The sequence below is a fragment of the Crocodylus siamensis genome, chromosome 11 (genome assembly GCF_052110815.1).
Source record: "Crocodylus siamensis isolate JL-2025a chromosome 11, ASM5211081v1, whole genome shotgun sequence".
NCBI classification, from domain to species: domain Eukaryota; kingdom Metazoa; phylum Chordata; order Crocodylia; family Crocodylidae; genus Crocodylus; species Crocodylus siamensis.
In genome coordinates, this window is record NC_143405.1 from 24,260,791 (window position 1) to 24,280,625 (window position 19,835).

The window sequence follows — 19,835 nt, forward strand, 5'->3', positions numbered from 1 at the left end:
TAGAGCTGTAAGCAGGGAGCATTCCCTGGCCCTGATTCTTGCTGGTGCTTCTGGTCCCCCTTGTTAAACAAGTCAGTCCTGCTGTTGCCAAGAAAAGATTCTCCCCAGGCAGGCATGGAGCCTGGAACAGGTTGATCTCCTTGCCTCCCACCTCATTTCCTGCTGACTCCCAGCCCTTTGGCAGTTCCCAGAGTGACTGAGCAGGGAAGCCCCTCTTCTGCTTCCACAGCTGGGTCCAGCACAGGAACCTACCTGCTGGCCCAGGCTGGAATGTGAACAGAGAACGGGGTAGAGACCTGGCTCAAAGCCTGTGGAGGTGGCTGCTAATCTTCTACCCTATCCTACCTCTCCTCTCCCCTTCCCTGCCCCACTGGTGGCACATATGGTGTACATGTGCACCCCCTGAGCATGGTGGTGCACCCCCTGCCTGGGGGGGCAGGTGAACTTGCCCAGCAGAAAAGGCCTCCAGTCAGATGGCACCTCCTAGTCTCACATGGGGCTCTGGTGCCCCCTACTGAGATGCCAGTAGTATGGATGCAGGGTTATTGGTTATAGCTGTGCTGGTCTAAGGACATAGGCAGGCAAGGTTCTTTGGGTAGATGTGATATTTTTATTAGACAAACTAAAATAGTTGGGAAAAAGTTCTTTGCAAGCTAGTCTATCTCCTGAGGTCCCTTCCAGCCCTAATGTCTATGAAAATCTATGAAAACTTGCCTACCAGTAGTATGGATGGCAGCTCCCATCCAGGTGCAGACCTTGCTTAGCTGGAGGTCTTTGAGTTGAGGCTGAAATGGAAGCACTGGTAACTGGAGGTAGAGCCTGTGCTGTTCTTAGGGTCAGCTGTAGGGTTGTGATGTCCCTGTGTGGGCCTATGCCTAGTTCTCTTGCCCTCAGGATGGATTGGCTGCCCATACTCCTGTTTGGGTAGGGGAGCTACACCAGCTGAATCTTGGAGGAGACCAAGCAAGGAGCCCACTCTTTGCCCCTGTGTTGCCCACTGCCCCCTGCTGCTAGTTTTGTCTCTAATCTGTGGCCTTGTCTGGGTTTTTCTCCATGCAGGTAGACCTGGTCTCTACTGTTGGGGAGAGTGCTGCCCTGGGGGCAGCTGGCACCATCTTTTGGGGTGATGCTGACCAAACAGGAAGCCGGGTAAGTATGAGGGGCTGCAGTGCTGTTGGTTTCCTGCCACTTGGAGCTGCCTGTGGTTGGATGCCGTGGGTCAGGGTTGTTTCTGCCCAAACTGGGCCCTTGCCTCCTGCTGTCAGCAGCATGGTTCAGCCTGAGCTGCTCTGAGCCTGTTTGGGGAGGTCCCTTCAGGAGTCTTATGCTGCTGGGATGAAGGGCTGATGGGATGTGGAGGTGTTGGCACAAATGATCAACTGAAAGCCAGCTGAGGACAGGGCCAAGCAAAGTCATTGCTGTGGAAAAATGAAAGGTACTCCACCTTGCGGGGGAGGGGGGAGCTGCATCACACTTATAGGCTCAGCAGTGCTACGCTTGCTAGCACCACAGCTGAAAGGGACTTGGGGGTCGTGACTGACCACAAGATGAACATGAGCCACCAAAGTGATATCGCAGCTGGTAAAGTGAACAAAACTCTGGGTTGCATCTATAGATGCTTCTCAAGCAAATCTCAGGATGTCATGCTCCCACTGCACTTGGCCTTGGTGAGGCTGCAGCTGGAGTACTGCATCCAATTTTGGGCTCCACAATTCAGGAAGGATGTGGAGAAGCTTGAGAGAGTCCAGAGGGGGGCCACGTGCATGATCAGGGAGCCAGAGAACAGGCCTTATGAAGAAAGGCTGAGAGCCATGGGACTCTTCAGCCTGGAAAAGCGCAGGCTCAGGGGGGACCTGGTGGCAGCCTATAAGTATATAAAGGGTGTACATCAAGATCTGGGGGGGATACCTGTTCACCAGAGCGCTCCATGGGATGACAAGGTCCAACAGTCACAAACTCCTCCAAAACGGTATTAGGCTGGACATAAGGAAAAACCTATTTACTGTTGGAGCCCCCAAGGCCTGGAATAGACTCCCTCCAGAAGTGGTGCAAGCACCTACTCTTCACTCTTTTGGATGCTTAACTTGCTGGGATCCTTTGACCCTAGCTGACTTCCTGCCCCTGGGCAGAGGGCTGGACTCTGATCTTCCAAGGTCCCTTCCAGCCCTAATGTCTATGAAATCTATGTACTGGATGCCTGGCCTGTATCACCAGGGTCTCAGCATCTGGGTGCCATGGTAGGGGCTGGTGTAGCCAGTTGGCATGCCTGCTGGCTGCCTGGCTGATCTGTGGGTAGAAGTTCCCTGATGCTGTGCCCATGTGAGGATGGCTCCAGGGGTCAAGCAGCTACAGAGGGTGAAGGGAGAAGAGCTAGTTCTTCTGCCCTTGGCAGTCTGATCCACCTGTAGCCTGTGCTGTGAGAAGGCAGTATGCTGCTAGCTGTTCTGGCCTGGGCACTAGCAGCTCCCAAGCCCAGGGTGCATGGAGTGGGCTCCTTACTTGGTCTCTTCTAAGCTTCAGCCCCTTGAGCATTCTTGGGGGTGAGGCAGGTCTGTGTAAGGGCAGCTGCTGCCTACCATGGCCCCCTGGGAACTGGGGTACTGGGGCACTTGTAGGAGAAGCAGCACGAGAGATATGGAGATGAGCAGGTGAACTACAAGGCACTCCCTGGGGTTCCCACATGGACTCACCTCTTGGCTCTAGGCAAGATGCTTATCCATGCCTCAGTTTCCCCAGTTCCCCCTCCCACCTTCTTTCCCATGGTGGAAGCTGCCCAGGCTCAGCATGCCTTTTAGCTCTAGGGAAGGGTTAATGGTGCTTGGTACAGAGCATGGGAGGTAAAGCTAGCCTCTGTGGTGCACTAGGGTTCTGAATATGTCCAGGGTGCTACTTCTGCATCCTCTACTGCCACACCAGGAAGTTGTCCCTGCAGAATTATTGGAGGTGGGGAGAGCAGACCAGAGTACTGTGCTCTGGGAGGTGTAAGGATTCTTTTCCAGGCATCTGTGACTCCAGCACCTACAAGTAAAAAAGGGCCAGACCTGAACATGCATGCATGTGTATGCTTAGTGCCCAGGTCTCCTCCTTCCTCCTCACCAGGCACAGCAGTTCTGCAGGCCAGATGCTGCCCTCTGGTGCCACCCTCCTGGTCTTGGAGCTCTGCCCTGGGGAGAAGCCTCCAGGATGGCATGTGTTTGCCTCCTGCCAATAGTTGTCAGTCTGGTGTGACAGACCTGGCTGCAGCCTGAGCAAGGGAGGGAATCTCACCAGCAGTGGGTACAAGTGGGTGTGTCCTCATGGGCCTCTGCCCCTGGTTCCTGGCTGGGCTGAGACTTGTTTGTGGGACTGGGTATGCTTCTGCTGCCCAACTAGGACCTCATTCTCCAGAGGTATGTTTTGTTTTTTTTTTTTCCCCCCATATGTGCCCCTGGTGAGCTCTTACACCTCATTCCTTTCCCAGGAGGCCTGCCAGAGCATCAAGACCTACATGGAGGGGGAGTTGGGTCGCTACATCGTCAATGTCACCACAGCCGCCCAGCACTGCAGCCAGGAGCTGTGCCACGGCCATGGGCGCTGTCTGCGCAAAAACAGCAACTCCAACACCTTCTTGCACCTCAACCCTGCCACCTTCCGCATCCGGCGCCGGGAGACGCCCGATGGGCAGCAGCCACTGCTGTGGGCAGATGGGGAATTCTCTTCAGCAGATACTGCCTACCTACGGACCCATTTCCAGTGCCACTGCTACATGGGCTGGGAGGGCGAGGCATGTAAGCAGTCAGTCAATGGCGCCAGGGACACATTTGACCCACTTGGTGTCCTGGACCTCCTCGTGCTGATGACCCTGGCACTCCTCACCTGCTTGGGTTAGCCCCTGCCTGACTCGCTTCCTCCTGGGAGGGGCTGGGCACTGTAGATTCTGTCTGTAGCTGGGGCACAGACAGAGAAGCCACGAGCCTTTTGTATCTTGTTTAGTGGCAATGTAGCAAAACTGTGACAGGCCTACCTCTCCTGCCACTGGCCCCTTGAAAGACAAGAGGCTGCTCCAGGCACCTCTGCTCTCCATGGCAGCTGCAACTGGGGGGTGCCTGAGGAATGACGTCTGGTGGCAGCTGGCAGGGGTATCTGCCTTGGTGGAAAACAGCATGGATGGGACTTGGACTGACTTCTTTCCCCTGGGACAGGGAGCTTGTCATGAGCTTCCCCTCTGTTCTCCCTGTCTCTGGATTGGCACCAGCTCCTGACAGCAAGAGGGAGCACTCGCCCCTAGCTCAGTGGGACTTGTGGAATGAGAGCAGTTGTGGAGGGGTCTGGGCTTTCAGCAGAAGCCCAGTGTCACTCCCCCCCCCCACTCTACTTTAGGTCAGGCCTGAGCAGGTGCTAGGAGTAATAGAGCCCTTCTCCTGTTGTAAGGAGAGGGCTAGGTAAGCACTGAGAAACAGATGGGGGGGGCAGGGGATGGTCTGCTGCAATGAGACCACCTGTTTGGGCAGGCCCTATCTGGTCAAATGCTGCTGTATATGTCTTAAAAACACTCCGTGGGGGATGCTGGTGGGAGATGCCCCCAGCACAGCCCTGCCCAGGGGAAATGACCCTGCGTCTGTTACAGAGAAACCAAAGTGCTTTACCTCAGAATTAAAAAATGGAAGAAGCATGGGTGCCTTGATTTGCTTTGCATGGGGATACCCCCTCCCCTGAGCTGTGTGGTGGCTGCTTCATTGCACCCTTTTCAGGGAGGCCAGCTTGGGGCTGTTAAGGGCTACTGAATTCCTTGAGCTGTGCTGGGGGTGAATGGGGGCCCGAATCAGTTTTGCATGCACCCTCCTGCCACAGCAGACCCAGCAGTAAACCCTGCCTCACTCGGGCATCAGCTCTTGGCTGCCCAGCACCTATTAGGAAGTTGTCAGTTGCTCCTGAGCACTTCAGTTTGGGGCATATCTACCCTCCATCTTCCACTCCCCCCACATAGGGCTTTGTAGAGGCTAAAGAGTTATGTGCTTTGCCATGGGTCCATAACTGCTTGAGTGCTGCTGTCCCTTGATGTGGGATTCATTGGTTCAGTCTAAGCTGCAAGGGGCTTTTCCCCTCTAGAGTCTAGTCCAGCCTAGGTCACATACCTTTCTGCATTAAAGACAGTTAAGTGGCCTGTCATGCCCAGCTGTGCTGTAAAAATGTTGCTGATCCTATAGGCTCTTCCTATGCTCAAAGCTCCCTTCATGCCTGACAGAGTCTCTACTAAATGAACCTGCTCCCTAACTATTTGGTGCTAAAATGCAGCCCCTGCTGAGAGGGAGTGTAGCAGTAGCATGAGTGTCTGTTTTCCCAAGGCAAGAAGGAAACTCATGAATTGGCAGCTATGGTGGCACACTAATGTTCTTCCTGGGGTTTCCCCTGGAGTCACAGCCTGCTGGGGGTGCTTGCGGCAGGAGACGACTAAATGAAAGTTTGCTATACAACCGCCATGGGAGGCTTGCTCTGACCCATTATGCTCTTTGGGGTGAGATATGCTCCCTGGAGGACTCTGCCCAGCTCCAAGGACAGCCTAGACTACTCTTGCTGACAGGTGTAGGTTCAGAGGTTGAGGGTGTTGCCTCAGTGGGATCCCATTGATCTGGATCCTGCCTTAGTCCAGTGTGCCTTTGGGCGTAAGGGAAGGACTGTCAGGGTGCAGAGTATTTGGGAGGTGCCATTGTCTCCTGAAGTCTACGTTGGCTTTGAACATTGCTCATGTGTTTGGAGGGACTTCTCCAGTGTCATGGGCTGGAGTCTGGCCTAGGTCCTGGCCTGAATCCCTGCCATTGAGGACAGGGTCAAGAGGTCTAAAGCCCAGTGCACTGGGGCCAGCATGGTGAGCATGTCACCTGCTGAGGCCCATGCTCTGCTACAGCTCCCTCAGAAGAGCCTGAGTTGGTGTGGGCTGAGCCCCCAGCTCCACTGCTCGCAGCACCGTGCTCCCCTGGTGCCACACAGGTCAGCGCTGCCTGGGGGTGAGCCCCTCCTTTTGAGTCACCCACTCTCCACTCTGCAGTGCCTAGACTGGGGGCTGCTCTCCCCTGCAGCACTGCCCAGCCTGGCCCCGCATGGCTAGAGTAGCAGTGCCCCCATGAAGGCCTCAGCCCTTGTCCTATTTAGAGCCAGCTCTTTCCCTTGGCTCGGAGTGCCTCTGCGGAGGGGGCAGCCGGGAGAGTGGGCAACACGTGTCCTGGCTGGAGCCCGGCGAGGCGAGAAGCGCGGGGCAGCCTCGGGGCACGGGGCTGTTGGAGTCACGCGGGAGCGCAGGGTGGCACCGTCTCCCGCTGAGCGCGAGGGGGAGGCTGGAGCCGGCGCGAGCGGCCCCTTCCCCCCGCAGCAGCGGAGCCGCGGGCCGGGAGCAGGAGTCCGGGGTGAGCGGAGGCTGCGGGGCAGGTCTCCCGCGGCCGCCCACCCGGGCCCAGGGCAGGGCCGTGCGGGCTCGCCGGGGGCACGCGACAGGCGCTGCCGGGCCCACGGGGGCTCAGCGGGAGCTGCGGCCGCAGCTGCGCGGTCCTGCCCCGGCCGCTTGCACGTGGGGCGCCGCTGACCCCGGGCCCGGCCCGGCCCGGCCCCCTTGCCCTTTCCCGCTGCGCGGGGGGGGGGGAGCTGCCTGCCCGCCGCCCCGGGCCGGGCCTGGCGGGAGCCCCTGCGAGGAGCACGGGCAGAGCCTGAGCGGCCCCCGGGAACGCGGTGCCCCGCGGCGGCGGGCCGGGGCCTGTCCAGGGGACGAGGCTGGGCGGTGGTGCAGAGCCGGACAAAGCCGGAGTTACCGCTCCTCCCCTGGGGACCCCTTGGCCGCACCCACCACACGTGTTTGCCGCTGCCATAACCTCTCCGCCTTGGGCTGTGCGGCGTGGGACCCCGTTTCTGCGGAGCCGCAGAGGCAGGTCAGCCCCAGTCCTTTCCTTCGCTCCGCTGCTGCAGGCTAGGCAGGGTTTGGGGGGTCGCCCCACATGGGCTGCACAGATGCTGGAGCTTCAACCCAAGAGCTGCCCAGAGCAGCTCGATGAGACTTCCCCACGGGCACGGCTGGTGGCCCGGAGGCGCCTCAGGGGGCCTCGCTCACCCAGTTAAGGGAAGGCAGGGCGCTGGGGAGCAGGCAACAGGGAACCAGCCTAGCCCTAGACAACCTGGGAGCGGTGATGAGGGCTGCTCTGTTTCCCCGCCATCCCCGCTCCCTCCTTTGGATTCTGACCTTGCAGTTTATCACTGAAGCCTGAACTCCTGTGCAGTTGGCTCGGCGCGCTCTCCAACACACCTGCTCTCTCTCTCACAGGTGGTAAATAATTAACCTGGGACTGACTAATCCAAGTTCTCCCCCAGCTACACAGCTGCTCCAGTCAAAGATATCACAGAAATTCCTTGCCTCTGGCCAAGCAGAGCCCATGGCCAAGGTTACAGAAGGCTTGCACTGGAATTGCACTCTTGGCTGCATGGCCCTGTAGTCCTGGTACTAGAGGAAAGCAGCTCCTGCCCCAGCCAGGAAAAGTGGGGGATGAAGCTGCATCGGGACTCAGCAGAACGCCTGCATAGGCCAGGAGTATTGATTTCTACATTAGGAACTGGGACCACCCACATATCAGCCAAGGTCACCAGAGAGCAAATATTATTGCGAGGTCTTCCACTGTAGAGCCACAACATACTCAGCTCTTCTTCGGTGCTGAGGACCAGACATGAAGCTCAGAAGAGAGGCTTTGCTATTTTGGGCTTGCTTGCTGAGTCTACCCATGCTTGCTTGGGGCTTTGCGGGCCATGGCACAGGCCCCATTTTCTTTGACCGCCCATTTGTTACTGTCTGGAACGCACCAACTGAGAACTGTGAAAAGAAATTTCATGTGTCCCTTGACTTGGGAATCTTTGATGTGGTACTGAACCGCAATGAGTCCTTTATGGGCAACAAGATGACCATCTTCTACAGCACCAAGTTTGGCCTCTATCCATATTACACCAAGGACGGGTTCCCAGTTAATGGGGGTGTCCCCTTCAACAGCAGCCTCCAGGCCCATCTCCAGAAGGCTGAGCAAGACATCAAGGCTGACATCTCGGATCCCGACTTTCGGGGGCTGGCAGTGATTGATTGGGAGAGCTGGCGCCCTTTGTGGGTTCGGAACTGGGACAGCCTGGACATCTATAAGAAGAAGTCCATAGCCCTTGTCCAAGAGCGCCATCCTGACTGGTCTCCCAAGAGGGTGGTAAAGAAAGCCGAACTGGTGTTTGAGAAAAGTGCCCGGGCCTTCATGGAGCAGACCCTAGCACTGGGCGAATGCCTGAGGCCTGGTGGATTCTGGGGCTTCTATGGCTTCCCCTGCTGCTATAACAATGACTTCAAAAATGTCAACTACACAGGAGAATGCCCTGCAATTGAGCAACAGAGGAATGACCAGCTGCAGTGGCTGTGGAACCAGAGCGGGGCGCTCTATCCCAGCATCTACTTGCCCCAGGAGCTGGAGGCATCAGGCAAGGTTCTGAAGTACGTCCGTCACCGCATCGGGGAGGCATTCAGGGTGCAGAAGTGGGTAGCAGGTGGCAGTCTCCCTGTCTTACCTTATGCCCACATCTCGTATGAGCTCACAGATGACTTCCTTTCACAGGTGAGGCTCTCCCCACACAGTCCACATGGATCTTTGCCTCCCCAGCTCCACCAGTAGTTGTCCTGTCCCAGATGATGTCTCCCAGCAGTTCCAGTCCTCTCTGCTTTCTGCAGGCTGGTTCTCTCATCCTAACAGCATGGGTCTTTAGCCTCTTCCCTGCAGCTTGCTGTCTGTCTATAGCACTATAGAAAGCAGTAGACATCTTGGAGGACAAGAGAGAACAAAGAGGGAGGGATGATCGGGGCGGGGGTGGGGTGTCACAGCAAGAGCCATGGGCAGATTTAGGCATTCAGAAAGGTGTGTAGGAGATCTTACCTCACTGCAGGGTTGGTTGCAATACCCCTGCCCCCACATGGCAGACTGTGCCATGGTAGCAGCTGTCAGGGATTTGAGTCACTAGCCCAGCATCATGCTACTTTGCATGTTCTCTGACACACACCGCTCTTGAGGGCTGTGTCCTCACAGTGGCTGAGCCAGGGCGAGGGGGTTGCCAGGGGAATGACTGCTCCCACTGTGATGAGGGTTGCCAGGGGAATTGACTGCTCCATGTTGATCCAGATGAACAGGGGTCTGTATATCTGGATCCCAAGGAAGCTGTGTCCCTTTCCACCCAGGTGTTAGTTGTCAAGGCTGCTTATTCTCTTTGCTTCAACATCTTCTTGCAGGAAGATTTGGAAAACACTATTGGAGAGAGTGCTTCTCAAGGTGCTGCTGGAATTGTCCTGTGGGGGAGTGAGGATTATAGCAACTCCCTGGTGAGTTAAGGGGAAGATAAGGCTGTTTCTAGGTCCAATGGGAATCCTGGGATGCCTGCACTGGGATGTGAGTGGTACTGCAATCAGAGGATTGGGTCTCTCAGGGTGAATACCTAGCAACTCCCACATGTGAGCCTCTTGAAGCAGTGAGGCCAGGAGAGGGTGTCCGGACCCGTGGATCCCATGTACTCAAAATTGGGAGGGTGATCATGCCAATTCCAGAGATGGGCAGGTGGGGGTTTGCTGCAAGAAAGTACAGCAGGGGCATGGATTCCTCTGCTCCCCACACACTGCCCCATCTCAGCCTTTGCCATGATCCATTGCAGGAATCCTGCCTGGCAGTGAAGAAGTTTGTGGATGGAATCCTAGGTCACTACATCATGAACGTGACCAGCAGCACTATTCTGTGCAGCGAGGCACTTTGCTCCAGCCATGGGCGCTGTGTGCGGAGAGGCATTCACCCTGAGGCTTATCTGCACCTCAGCCCTGCCAGCTTCACCATAGAGAGGGACCCCAAGGAGCACCGCTTCTTCCTGCTGGGACACATGTCAGATGCTGATGAGGCCAAGATGATGGAAGAATTCATATGCCAATGCTATGAGGGCTGGGAAGGGGAATGGTGTGAAAACAAAGCCACTGCAGAATGACACCCCTAATACAGAACACCCATCCACATGGCCTACCGACTTCTATATTTTGTCCCCATACACAACCCCATTCCACAGATGCACTTGCCCCACATGACTCTATATCCCCTCTCCAGGGAGCATACCCTAAACATGCACCCACTCCATATGGTCCTGAAAACCTTCCACTTGAATTTCTACTGTATACATATAGATATTCCACAGGCCCCGCACACCCTCTTCCTGAGGCATAGAACACCCCCCAACACACACATGCACACATACACATATGCTCCACTTGGTGCAGTGCATCTTCCAAGTGGAGATTTTCACAAATGCCACATGCGTGGATCCACATGAGCACGCATATGAAGGAAATCTTGCCCCATTACTCATTCATTTTGTTCACATAAATAGCATGTAGTGGAATTAAATGCATCTCTAGCATTTGTCCAGACATTGTCTACAATGTCCAGAGATTTATGTTCCCCCCCAGAAATACAAATCAATTCAGTTTGCAGGTCAGGCATTATCTACAGCCATGTAAAAAGCACGTACTAGTGCTAAGGCGATTCAGCGTAATGTAAAAGACACAGTGCTTCACTGGAAAAAAAAATCTTAATTCAACAGTGAAGGAAAATCACATGCTTTAATTGCGCCAGTAATTCTTGTACCAGCTGGATGATCCAATTTGCATGTACAGCAATAAACAAAATGTTCTTTGCAAGGCTAACCAACCCTTCTAGTCATATGGTTTTTGCCTGGTTGTAAAAAGTTTGTAACAGACTTGGATTTTATATGGCTTGGGCACAGAGTACACACACACTAGTAGGCTGCCAATGAACTCATTTTTCCCATGATACTGTTAAATCTGGTTTCTAGAAATGACTGGATGGAGGATGGCATTTGAGACACAGCCTGAAGTACACATAGGCGGCATCTGACACAGACTGAAGGGCAGCTGATGAATTGACTCAGCCTTTGTCTGCACTAGGAAGTGTTAGTGGCAGCCATTTTGCCACCATCAGTACAGCCTGGCCACATTTGGCTGCATTTCCTAGTGCAACCCACCCTGACAGTGACGGATAGTATTAGCAAAGGATGGCACGAGGACAAGTATTTTGCTGTCCCTTCTGCTGCATTGCCTGGTGGGAAACTTTTGCAGTATACTGCGAGCAGGATATTTATTGTGGGATACACTCACTCCTTCCACAAATTCCTCCATTCCATCCCATAACACACACATTTCCCATCTTGCCTGATATACAGATGCTGTATTGACTGGTTAAGGCCAAGGCAAAGCATTCTTTGGGATTTATAGAACTGCAGTGACCAGGCACATGGCAGGGTACTGAGAAGGAGAGCACAAGAGAGAAAAAGAAAGCAGGTGATTAGCTGTTGTGGGAATTCATGAAGTAACTACCAAAGGTGCAAGTGGCGGTTCTGGATGTGTGTTTTAGGAATCACATACAACCTGCATGAAGCAAACTTCAAGAAAACTCCTTGAGTAGATACTGGCCCATATTGCGTAAGGGTTTTTCCTGAGGACTGGCAGCTGAGGCTGTGTCTAGTTACCACCCAGTATTTTGTATGTGTGTGTGTGAGAGAGAGCAGCCAGAGCAGCACCAGAAAGCTAGAGAAGCAGTGGTGAGTGTGGCCATTAGAGGAAGCCAAGAGACAGAGTTTCTTTTGGACAATGAACTCCCTGCATAGCCAGATCTGGATTTCTGAACAAGGAAACTGCGTGCTGTTGTTGGTTTCTACTGTGCTGAGGGAAACGGCTTGGGGGTCTAGTCTTTGTAAAAAAACAGAATGACACCAGAGAAATATCTGACTATCATCAGATCAGCATGAATATCATTGTATCAACAATTTCTCCAGCTCACTGAAAGAACTGTAGGAGAAGAGTATTGGTGAGATGGGAGTCCAGGAAGGGTGGTCGGTCCTAAAGGAAGCGACGAGGGGAAAGGAGCCAAAAAACCTTCCTTGGCTAAACAGGGAAATCCAGGGGAGCCCAAGGGCAAAAAAGAAGGCATATAGGCGGTGGAAGCAGGGGGAAGCTACCGAGGAGGAGTATACCTACTTGGCCTGCACTTGCAGGGAGGCAGTTGGAAAGGCCAAAGCAACTACAAAGCTGAGGCTGGCAACGCAAAGACAACAAAAAGTCTTTTTTTTGGTACGTAGGGAGTAAAAGGAAGGCACAGAGCAGCATAGGACCCCTACTGAACAAGGAGGAGCAATTAGTGGCAGAGAGGGGGGACAAGGCTAAGCTATTTTGCCTTCGTGTTTCTGAACAGAAATCAAGATAAGTCTCCTAATGGGTTCTTAGATGGGCATCAGAGGGACACCAGCCCACCAGCTGTTGATGCTGACTTGGCGCAGAGTCACTTGGATGGACTGGATGTGTTTAAGTCATCAGGCCCAAGTGAGCCACATCCAAGAGTACTGAAGGAATTGGCTGGTGTTATAGCAGAACCATTGGCACGGCTGTTTGAGGGCTCGTGGTGCTCGGGTCAGGTCCCGGAGGACTGGAAAAGGGCCAATGTGGTCCCTATGTGCAAGAAGGGGAGGAAGGAAGATCGAGTAATTATAGGCCAGTCAGTCTCACCTCCATCCTTGGAAAGGTCTTTGAAAAGATTATGAAGGATCATATTTGTGGGCATCCAGCAGGAAAAATAATGCTGCAGGGAAACCAACATGGATTTGTAGCAGGTAGATCATGCCTGACCAATCTGGGTTCGTTTTATGACAGGGTCACAAAATGCTTAGACGCAGGAGTAGAGGTGGATGTCATTTTCTCGGATTTTAGCAAGGCCTTTGATACAGTATCTCCTCCCATTCTCATAAATAAATTAAGAGGCTGTGATACAGGTGTTTACATGGTCCAGTGGGTGGCAAATTGGCTTAGCGGTTACACCCAGAGAGTGGTAGATGGGTTGGTATCAACCTGGAAGGATATGGGTAGTGGGGTCTTGCAGGGTTCGGTCCTTGGACCTGTGCTCTTCAATATCTTCATCGGTGACTTGGATGTGGGCGTGAAGTGTACTCTGTCCAAGTTTGCGGACAAGTCTAAATTTTGGAGTGATGTGCACACTCCGGAGGGTAGGGAACGATTGCAGGCAGACCTGGACAGGTTAGAAAAGTAGGCTGTACACAATAGGATGCAGTACGACAAGGACAAGTGCAGAGTGCTGCATCTTGGGCATAAAAATATCCAGGACACCTACTGGCTGGGAAGTGACCCTCTCAGCAGCACAGAAGCGAAAAGGGATCTCGGAGTCATGGTCAACTCCAAAATGAACAGGAGTCGTCAGTGTGACAAAATCATCAACAAAGCTAACCACACTTTATCGTGCATCAGCAGATGCATGACACATAGTTCCAAGGAGGTGATACTTCCCCTCTATGCAGCATTAGTCAGACTGCAGTTGGAGTGCTGTTTCCAGTTTTGGGCATCACACTTCATGAAAGATGTTGATAGACTTGAGAGGGTCCAGAGGAGAGCCACTCATCTGGTCAGGGGCTTACAGGACAAGCCCTATGAGGAGAGACTGAGGGACCTGGACCTCTTCAGCCTCCACAAGAGAAGGCTGAGAGATGATCTTGTGACCGCCTACAAATTCATTAGGAGAACGCAGCAAGGGATCAGAGATGCTCTGTTCACCAGGGTACCTCTTGGGGGTAACAAGGAACAATGGTCACAAACTGACAGAGAGCAGATTTAGGCTAGATATCAGGAAAAACTTCACAGTAAGGATGGGCAAAATTTGGAGTGGGCTTCCAAGGGAGGTGGTGCTCTCCCCTACCTTGGGGGTCTTTAAGAGAAGGCTGGATAGGCATCTGACTGGGCTCATCTGACCCCAGCACTCTTTCCTGCCCAGGCAGGGAGTCAGACTTGATGATCTGTTGAGGTCCTGACCCTAGCATCTATGAATCTATGAACTTGCTGAGACCCCAAATATTGAACATAGAGGGTAGCCTGGGTGATAGCGACCATGAAACCATCATGTGCACTGTCCATTGCAAGGCAGATAAATGAGATAGCAGGGTTGAAGTTTTGGACTTCAAAAATTCAAATTTCTAGGAGCTCAGGTCACTAGTAGGGGAAGCGTTATGAGACCAGGAGCCAAAGGCAATAGGAGTGCATGAAGATTGGTCATTCCTGATCCTTGAAGCACAAAGGAAGTCGGAGAAAAGGTAGCAGAAGTGCTGGGAAGCCATCTTGGCTAAACAGGGAAATCATGGTCCTCTTAAAAATTAAAAAAGTGGCGTACAAACAGTGGAAGCTTGGGGCAGTCCCCAAGAAGGACTATACAACAATGGCTGACACTTGTAGAACAGATTAGAAAGGCTAAGGAGGTGACTGAACTTAAATTAGCAACGGAAATCAAGGACAACAATACTCAACACACCTACTGGCTTGGTGGAGCCAAACTAACCAATACCACGAATGAAATGGACCTAGGAGTAATAACAGATCACAGTATGAATATGAGCCATCAGTGCAATGCTGTAGCCAGTAGTGCAAATAATACTCTGGCATGCAGCAATCAATACATCTCAAGCAAAACCAAGAAGTGATTCTTCTGCTTTACTCAGCATCGGTGAGACCACAGCTGGAGTACCGCATTCAGTTCTGGGCTCTGCACTTTAACAAGGACATGGTAAATCTTGAGAGTCCAGAGAAGAGCCACCCATATGATCAGAGACTTGCACAGTAAGCCATACAAGAAAAGGCTGAGGGAACTGGGACTCTTCAGCCTAAAAAAAGAAGACCGAGAGGGGACTTGGTAGCAGCTACATCAGGGGAATACATCAAGGGCTCGGTGAACAACTGTTCACCAGGGAGATGATCCTCTGAGCTCAGAGGGAGTTAGTCCCAATACAAACCAAAGTGGGCCGGAGTGCTAAAAAGCCCCCTTGGCTCAGTTAAGGGAGCCAGGAGGGCCTGAGGCAAAAAAGGTGGTATACAGTCAGTGGAAGCAAGGGGCAATGACCAAGCAGGATTACACCTCTGTTGCTTGTGATTGCAGGGAAGCTGTTAGGAAGGCCAAGGCAGAGATGGAACTAGGGCTGGCAACCAGAATTAAGGATAACAAAAATATTCATAGTTCCATGGAGACCAGGCAAGCTTTGGTCTGTTTGAAACATGCTAACAGGGAGGAGCTGCATCAAAGACTCAAGGGGTCATCTGAGGAATTACACTGAAAGAGTCACAGACCACAGTGGCAGTCAGGTACCTGGAGTGGAGTTGGGTAAGACAGATAACCTGGGAAGGGCAGGACATCTACAGGTACTGACATCTAATTGAGACCTAGAGGGGAGAACATGGACTGTCCCATTCCAAACAATGCCAGCCCACTACTCTTGATGGAAAAAACTTCTTGGAGTGATGAGAGCTACACTGTTCCCTCCTGGTGGGGCTTGGCTTCTGACCATGCAGTTTATCACTGAAGCCCTAACTCCTGTGCGGTTGGCTCAGTGCTCTCTCCAACACACCTGCTCCCTCTCTAACAGCTGGTAAATATATGACCTGGGATTGACTGTTCAAAATCTCCCCCAACTAAAACAGCTGCTCCAGTACAAGATATCACAGAAAATCCTTGCCTCTGGCGAACCAGAGCCCATGGCTAAGGATACAGAGGGCTTGCAGTGGAATTGCACTCTTGGCTGCATGGCCCTGTAGTCCTGGCATTAGAGAAAAGCAGCTTCCTCCCCAGCCAGGAAAAGTGAGGGATGGAGCTGTACTGGGACCCAGGTGAATGCCTGTGTAGGAAATCCACCCATACATCAGCCAAGGTCACCAGAAGGCATATATTGTTGCCAGGTCTTCCATTGCAGAGTCTCTGTGAAAGCCAGGGGGATTAGCCTTGTGTTTGCTCCTCTGTGGGGAAAGTCTGTCAGCAACCAGGCAGGAGGAAGGTGAAACAAGCCGGCAGGAGCTGACTTGGGAAAGTTTGTGGCACGCTGGTCTCTTAGGAGCAGTTGACAGCTACCTTCTTACGCCTCCCTGCTCCTCTGTCTCCGGAGGGGTCACTGGGTGAGCTACAGACTCAGATTGCCTGTTGCCTCCACTGAGATTCCTTTCCTCCATTTGAAGAGAAGGGACGGTTTCTTGCTTTTGTGCCCCCAGGAGCCCATTTGTGAGGAGATGCCATAACGTACTGAGCTCTTCCCAGGCATGGAGGACCAGACATGAAGCTCAGAAAAAAGGCCCTGGGGCTCCTGCTATCTTGGGCTTGCTTGCTGAGTCAACCCAAGCTTGCTTGGGGTTTGCCGGCCGTGGCACAGGCCCTGTTTTCTTTGACCACGCATTTGTTATTGTCTGGAAAGCACCAACAGAGAAATGTGAAAAAAAATTTCATGTGTCCCTTGACTTGGGAATATTTCATGTGGTATCGAATTGCAATGAGTCCTTTATGGGCAAGGAGATGACCATCTTCTACAGCACCAAGTCTGACCTCTATCCGGATTAGACCCAGGATGGGTTCCCAGTTAACAAAGGCGTACCCCACAATAGCAGCCTTAAGACCCATCTCCAAAAGGCTGAGCAAGACATCAAAGCAGACATCTTGGATATCAACTTTTGGGGCCTGGTGGTAATTAAATGGGAGAGCTGGTGCCTCTTGGGGGCTCAGAACTGAGACAGCATGTATATCTGCTGCTGGAAATCTGGATTTCTGAACAAGGAAACTGCCTGCTGTTGTTTGTTTCTACTGTGCTGAGGGAAACAGGACTTGGGGGTCTAGTCTTCATAAACAAACAGAATTACACCAGAGAAATACCTGACTATCATCAGCTTAGCATGGATATCATTGTATCCAGCTCACTGAAACAACTTGCTGAGACCCTAGAGGAGCTGCATCAAAGACTTAAGGGGCCACCTGAGGAATCACCTTGATTTCATAGATTTCATAGACATCAGGGCTGGAAGGGACCTCGGGAGATCATCGAGTCCAGCCCCCTGCCCAAAGGGCAGGAAGTCAGCTGGGGTCACAGGATCCCAGCAAGATAAGCATCCAATTTACTCCTGAAGGTGTTCAATGTAGGTGCTTGAACCACCTCCGATGGCAGGCTGTTCCAGACCTTGGGGGCTCGGACAGTAAAGAAATTCTTCCTTATGTCCAGCCTGAAACGGTCTTGCAGGAGTTTGTGACCGTTCGACCTAGTCATCCTTTGGGGCACTCTGACCATTTTAACAGCTACATGCTGTGCTTGCTGTCCAGCACAGGAAATATGGGAAGTAGGTGAAGCTATACAGGTAGCAATGTCTACCAGCTGTGTTTGCCCAATGTTTGTCACTGCAAAACCCTGTTTTACTTTGCTTATGTTTTTTCTAGCTTTGACTAGCCTGACTAAAGAGGTTCAATGCTAGACATCTGCCTGCAGCCCAGTTCTTTTGGAAAGTGTCAGGAAATATGGTTAAAAAAATTACTGACTTTGATGTTTGGGAAAAATATGTAATTTTTTGCCCTGTCTTTTGGGAAGCTCCAGTGCTCCAGGGGTGGAGGAGGGACTTGAAATTTAGCAGAAGGAATACTGTGTAGTCATCCTAGCCATGTGAAAGTACACCCAAATTTAGCCAAGTTACAAGCTTTTATCTGTGGGCAGTAAAAGCTTATTAGAGCATGGCAATGTAGTTCACCAGTTATTTATCTGGGGGAGAGCCTCTCCTATGCCTTCAGGAATCTTTTTGCTTTCAGGCAGCCACTAAAGATGATGACTGGGGAGTAGGACGGAGAGACTGAGGGATCTTGGAGGGAGAGAAATGGACCAGGACTGTGTTGGTACTAGTCAATGGTGAAGAAAAGCTGTGGTTTCTCTGTGCAGAGCCTGTAGCATGCATATGCCAAAACTGAGGGCTCTGGGTCACCAGCCTTGGTCCTGAAGACTCAGCACTTGCAGGATTCTCCTATAGACAAAGACAGACAAAGAGGGGAACGGGGAGATGTGGACCCCCCACACTTTCCCACCTCGCATGGGAAGCTAGTGATTTACCTACATGAGTCTAGATCAGTGGGGGCTAACCTTTCCAACAGGTGTGCCACAAATTAGCCCAGCACCCTCCTTGGGTGCCACTTGAATCCTCTTCCTCTGCCTAATCTTTTGCTATGTTTGCTGTCCCCTCTGTGCTCCCTGCCCAATCTCTTTGCTTTATTTCTGCTTCCAGCTTCCTGCCCTGTGCTCTCTGCCTGACCTCCTGCTTCCTGCTCTGTCTGCTACTGTGCCCCCCCTCCCCTCCCTGATCTGTCCTGAGCCATACACAGAGGCTTCCTGCGCTACTTGTGGCACCCATGGCATTGGTTGGCCACCTCTGGGTTAAATCAACTAGCTGAGAGCTCAGAATTGAGTGAATGGGGAAGTAAAAGACAAAAGAAATTCAATGTACATAAATGTAAAGTGATGCACATAGATAAAAATAATCTCAGCTATACCTACACTATGATGGGCTCTATATTAGAGGTTATCACACTAGAAAGAGATCTAGGAGTCACCGTGGGTGGTTTGATAAAAACACCAGCTCAGTGCTCAGCAGCTGTGAAAAAGGGAAACAAAATTAGGGATTATTAAGAAGGAAACTATGAATAAAACACAAAGTATCATTATGTCCCTTTATAAATCCATGCTGAGTTCACACCTTGAATATTGTACCCCACTCTGATCCCCACACCTCAAAATGGATAAAGAAGAGCAAGAAACATACAGGGAAGAGCAACTAGAATGAGTAGTGATATGGAGGGGCTTTCAGATGGAAGACTAAAGAGGCTAAGCCTATTCAATTTAGAAAAGAGATACTTGAGTGGGGACATAAGGGTTTACAAAATACTAAATGGTGAAGAGAAAGTAGATAGGAATTTACTATTTACTCAGTACAAGAATTAGAGGTTGTAAAATGAAACTTGTAAGTAGTAAGTTTCTGAAAAAAGGAAGTTCTTTTTCACATAGTGTATAATTAAAGAGTGAAACTTATTGCCACAAGTTTCTATGAAAGCTGATAGTTCAGTCAGATTAAAAAATGGAAGTCTTGGGGGAAAGGTACATCAGTAGCTATTGGGAGTATATGCTGCAGCCATGTTGGTCTAAAGGCATAGGCAGACAAGTTTGTTTGGGTAAATATGATATTTTTTATTAGACCAACTACAATAGTTGGAAAAAATTTTCTTTGCAAGCTTTCGGGTACAAACACCCTTTGTCAGGCTGAGAAAGCATCTGCAGTTGCTCTGTAATCTTTCTGAATAGAATATAAAAGAAGCCAGAGGCCAGTATGCATGCAAGAAAGCCAGTCAGTGAAAATGCAAACTGAGGCAGTTAATGGGTGACAGACACATTGTAGGAGGGCAGAGGAAACACGAATGTAGATCTGGTGATAAGAATACATCTGGTAAATAGTACAGAGGTTACCTGGGGTATCAGATGTTAGACAGGTTATAATGTGTCATAAATCCAATGTCTATATTTGGTCCATGATTTTTTGTATCCAGGAGGTTAATGAAGTAAAGTTCATAGGCTTGTCTGTGGAAGGTGTTTTGTAAATTCTCTTCAAGGATTAAAACTAAGAGATTAGAGAGAGTGTGATTTTCTTGTGAGAAATGTGCCCCCAACAACAGTAATTGGGTATTCTTGTCTTTGATAGATTTTTGGTGTGCATTCATTCTGATGTGCATTTGTTGTTTGCTTTCTCCTCCATATATTCCATCAGGGCATTTAGTGCACTGGATGAGATATTATATTTCTGAAGATGCAGGTGTAAGATCCAGGAAAGGTGATGGTTCTGTTGTGGGGTGTAGTTATTGTGGGACTGGTGAAGATATGTTGGCAGGTTTTTCATTTTTTGTCACGGCATGGTCTGGATC

General features: G+C 51.4%; 2 protein-coding genes across 5 annotated transcripts in view; both read left to right on the forward strand.

Annotated features, from left to right (window-relative positions):
- Positions 1-4,633, forward strand: part of HYAL2 (hyaluronidase 2) — a 61,131-nt gene extending 56,498 nt beyond the window's left edge. For 3 of the 4 annotated variants that reach the window (XM_090022887.1, XM_090022886.1, XM_090022885.1), the window contains exons 3-4: positions 1,060-1,149; positions 3,461-4,633. In XM_090022887.1, the coding sequence (XP_089879013.1) occupies positions 1,060-1,149; positions 3,461-3,868 (498 nt within the window). In that variant the 3' untranslated portion in view covers positions 3,869-4,633. The remainder of the gene's footprint in view (positions 1-1,059; positions 1,150-3,460) is intronic. The other variant, XM_090022883.1, reaches the window with a different exon arrangement.
- Positions 4,634-7,682: 3,049 nt separating this feature from the next.
- On the forward strand, positions 7,683-10,712 carry HYAL1 (hyaluronidase 1). The gene is made up of 3 exons (XM_090022888.1): positions 7,683-8,600; positions 9,266-9,355; positions 9,682-10,712. The coding sequence occupies exons 1-3, from the start codon at positions 7,683-7,685 to the stop codon at positions 10,000-10,002; spliced, it is 1,329 nt and encodes a 442-aa protein (XP_089879014.1). The 3' UTR covers positions 10,003-10,712.
- The last annotated feature ends 9,123 nt before the right edge of the window (positions 10,713-19,835 follow it).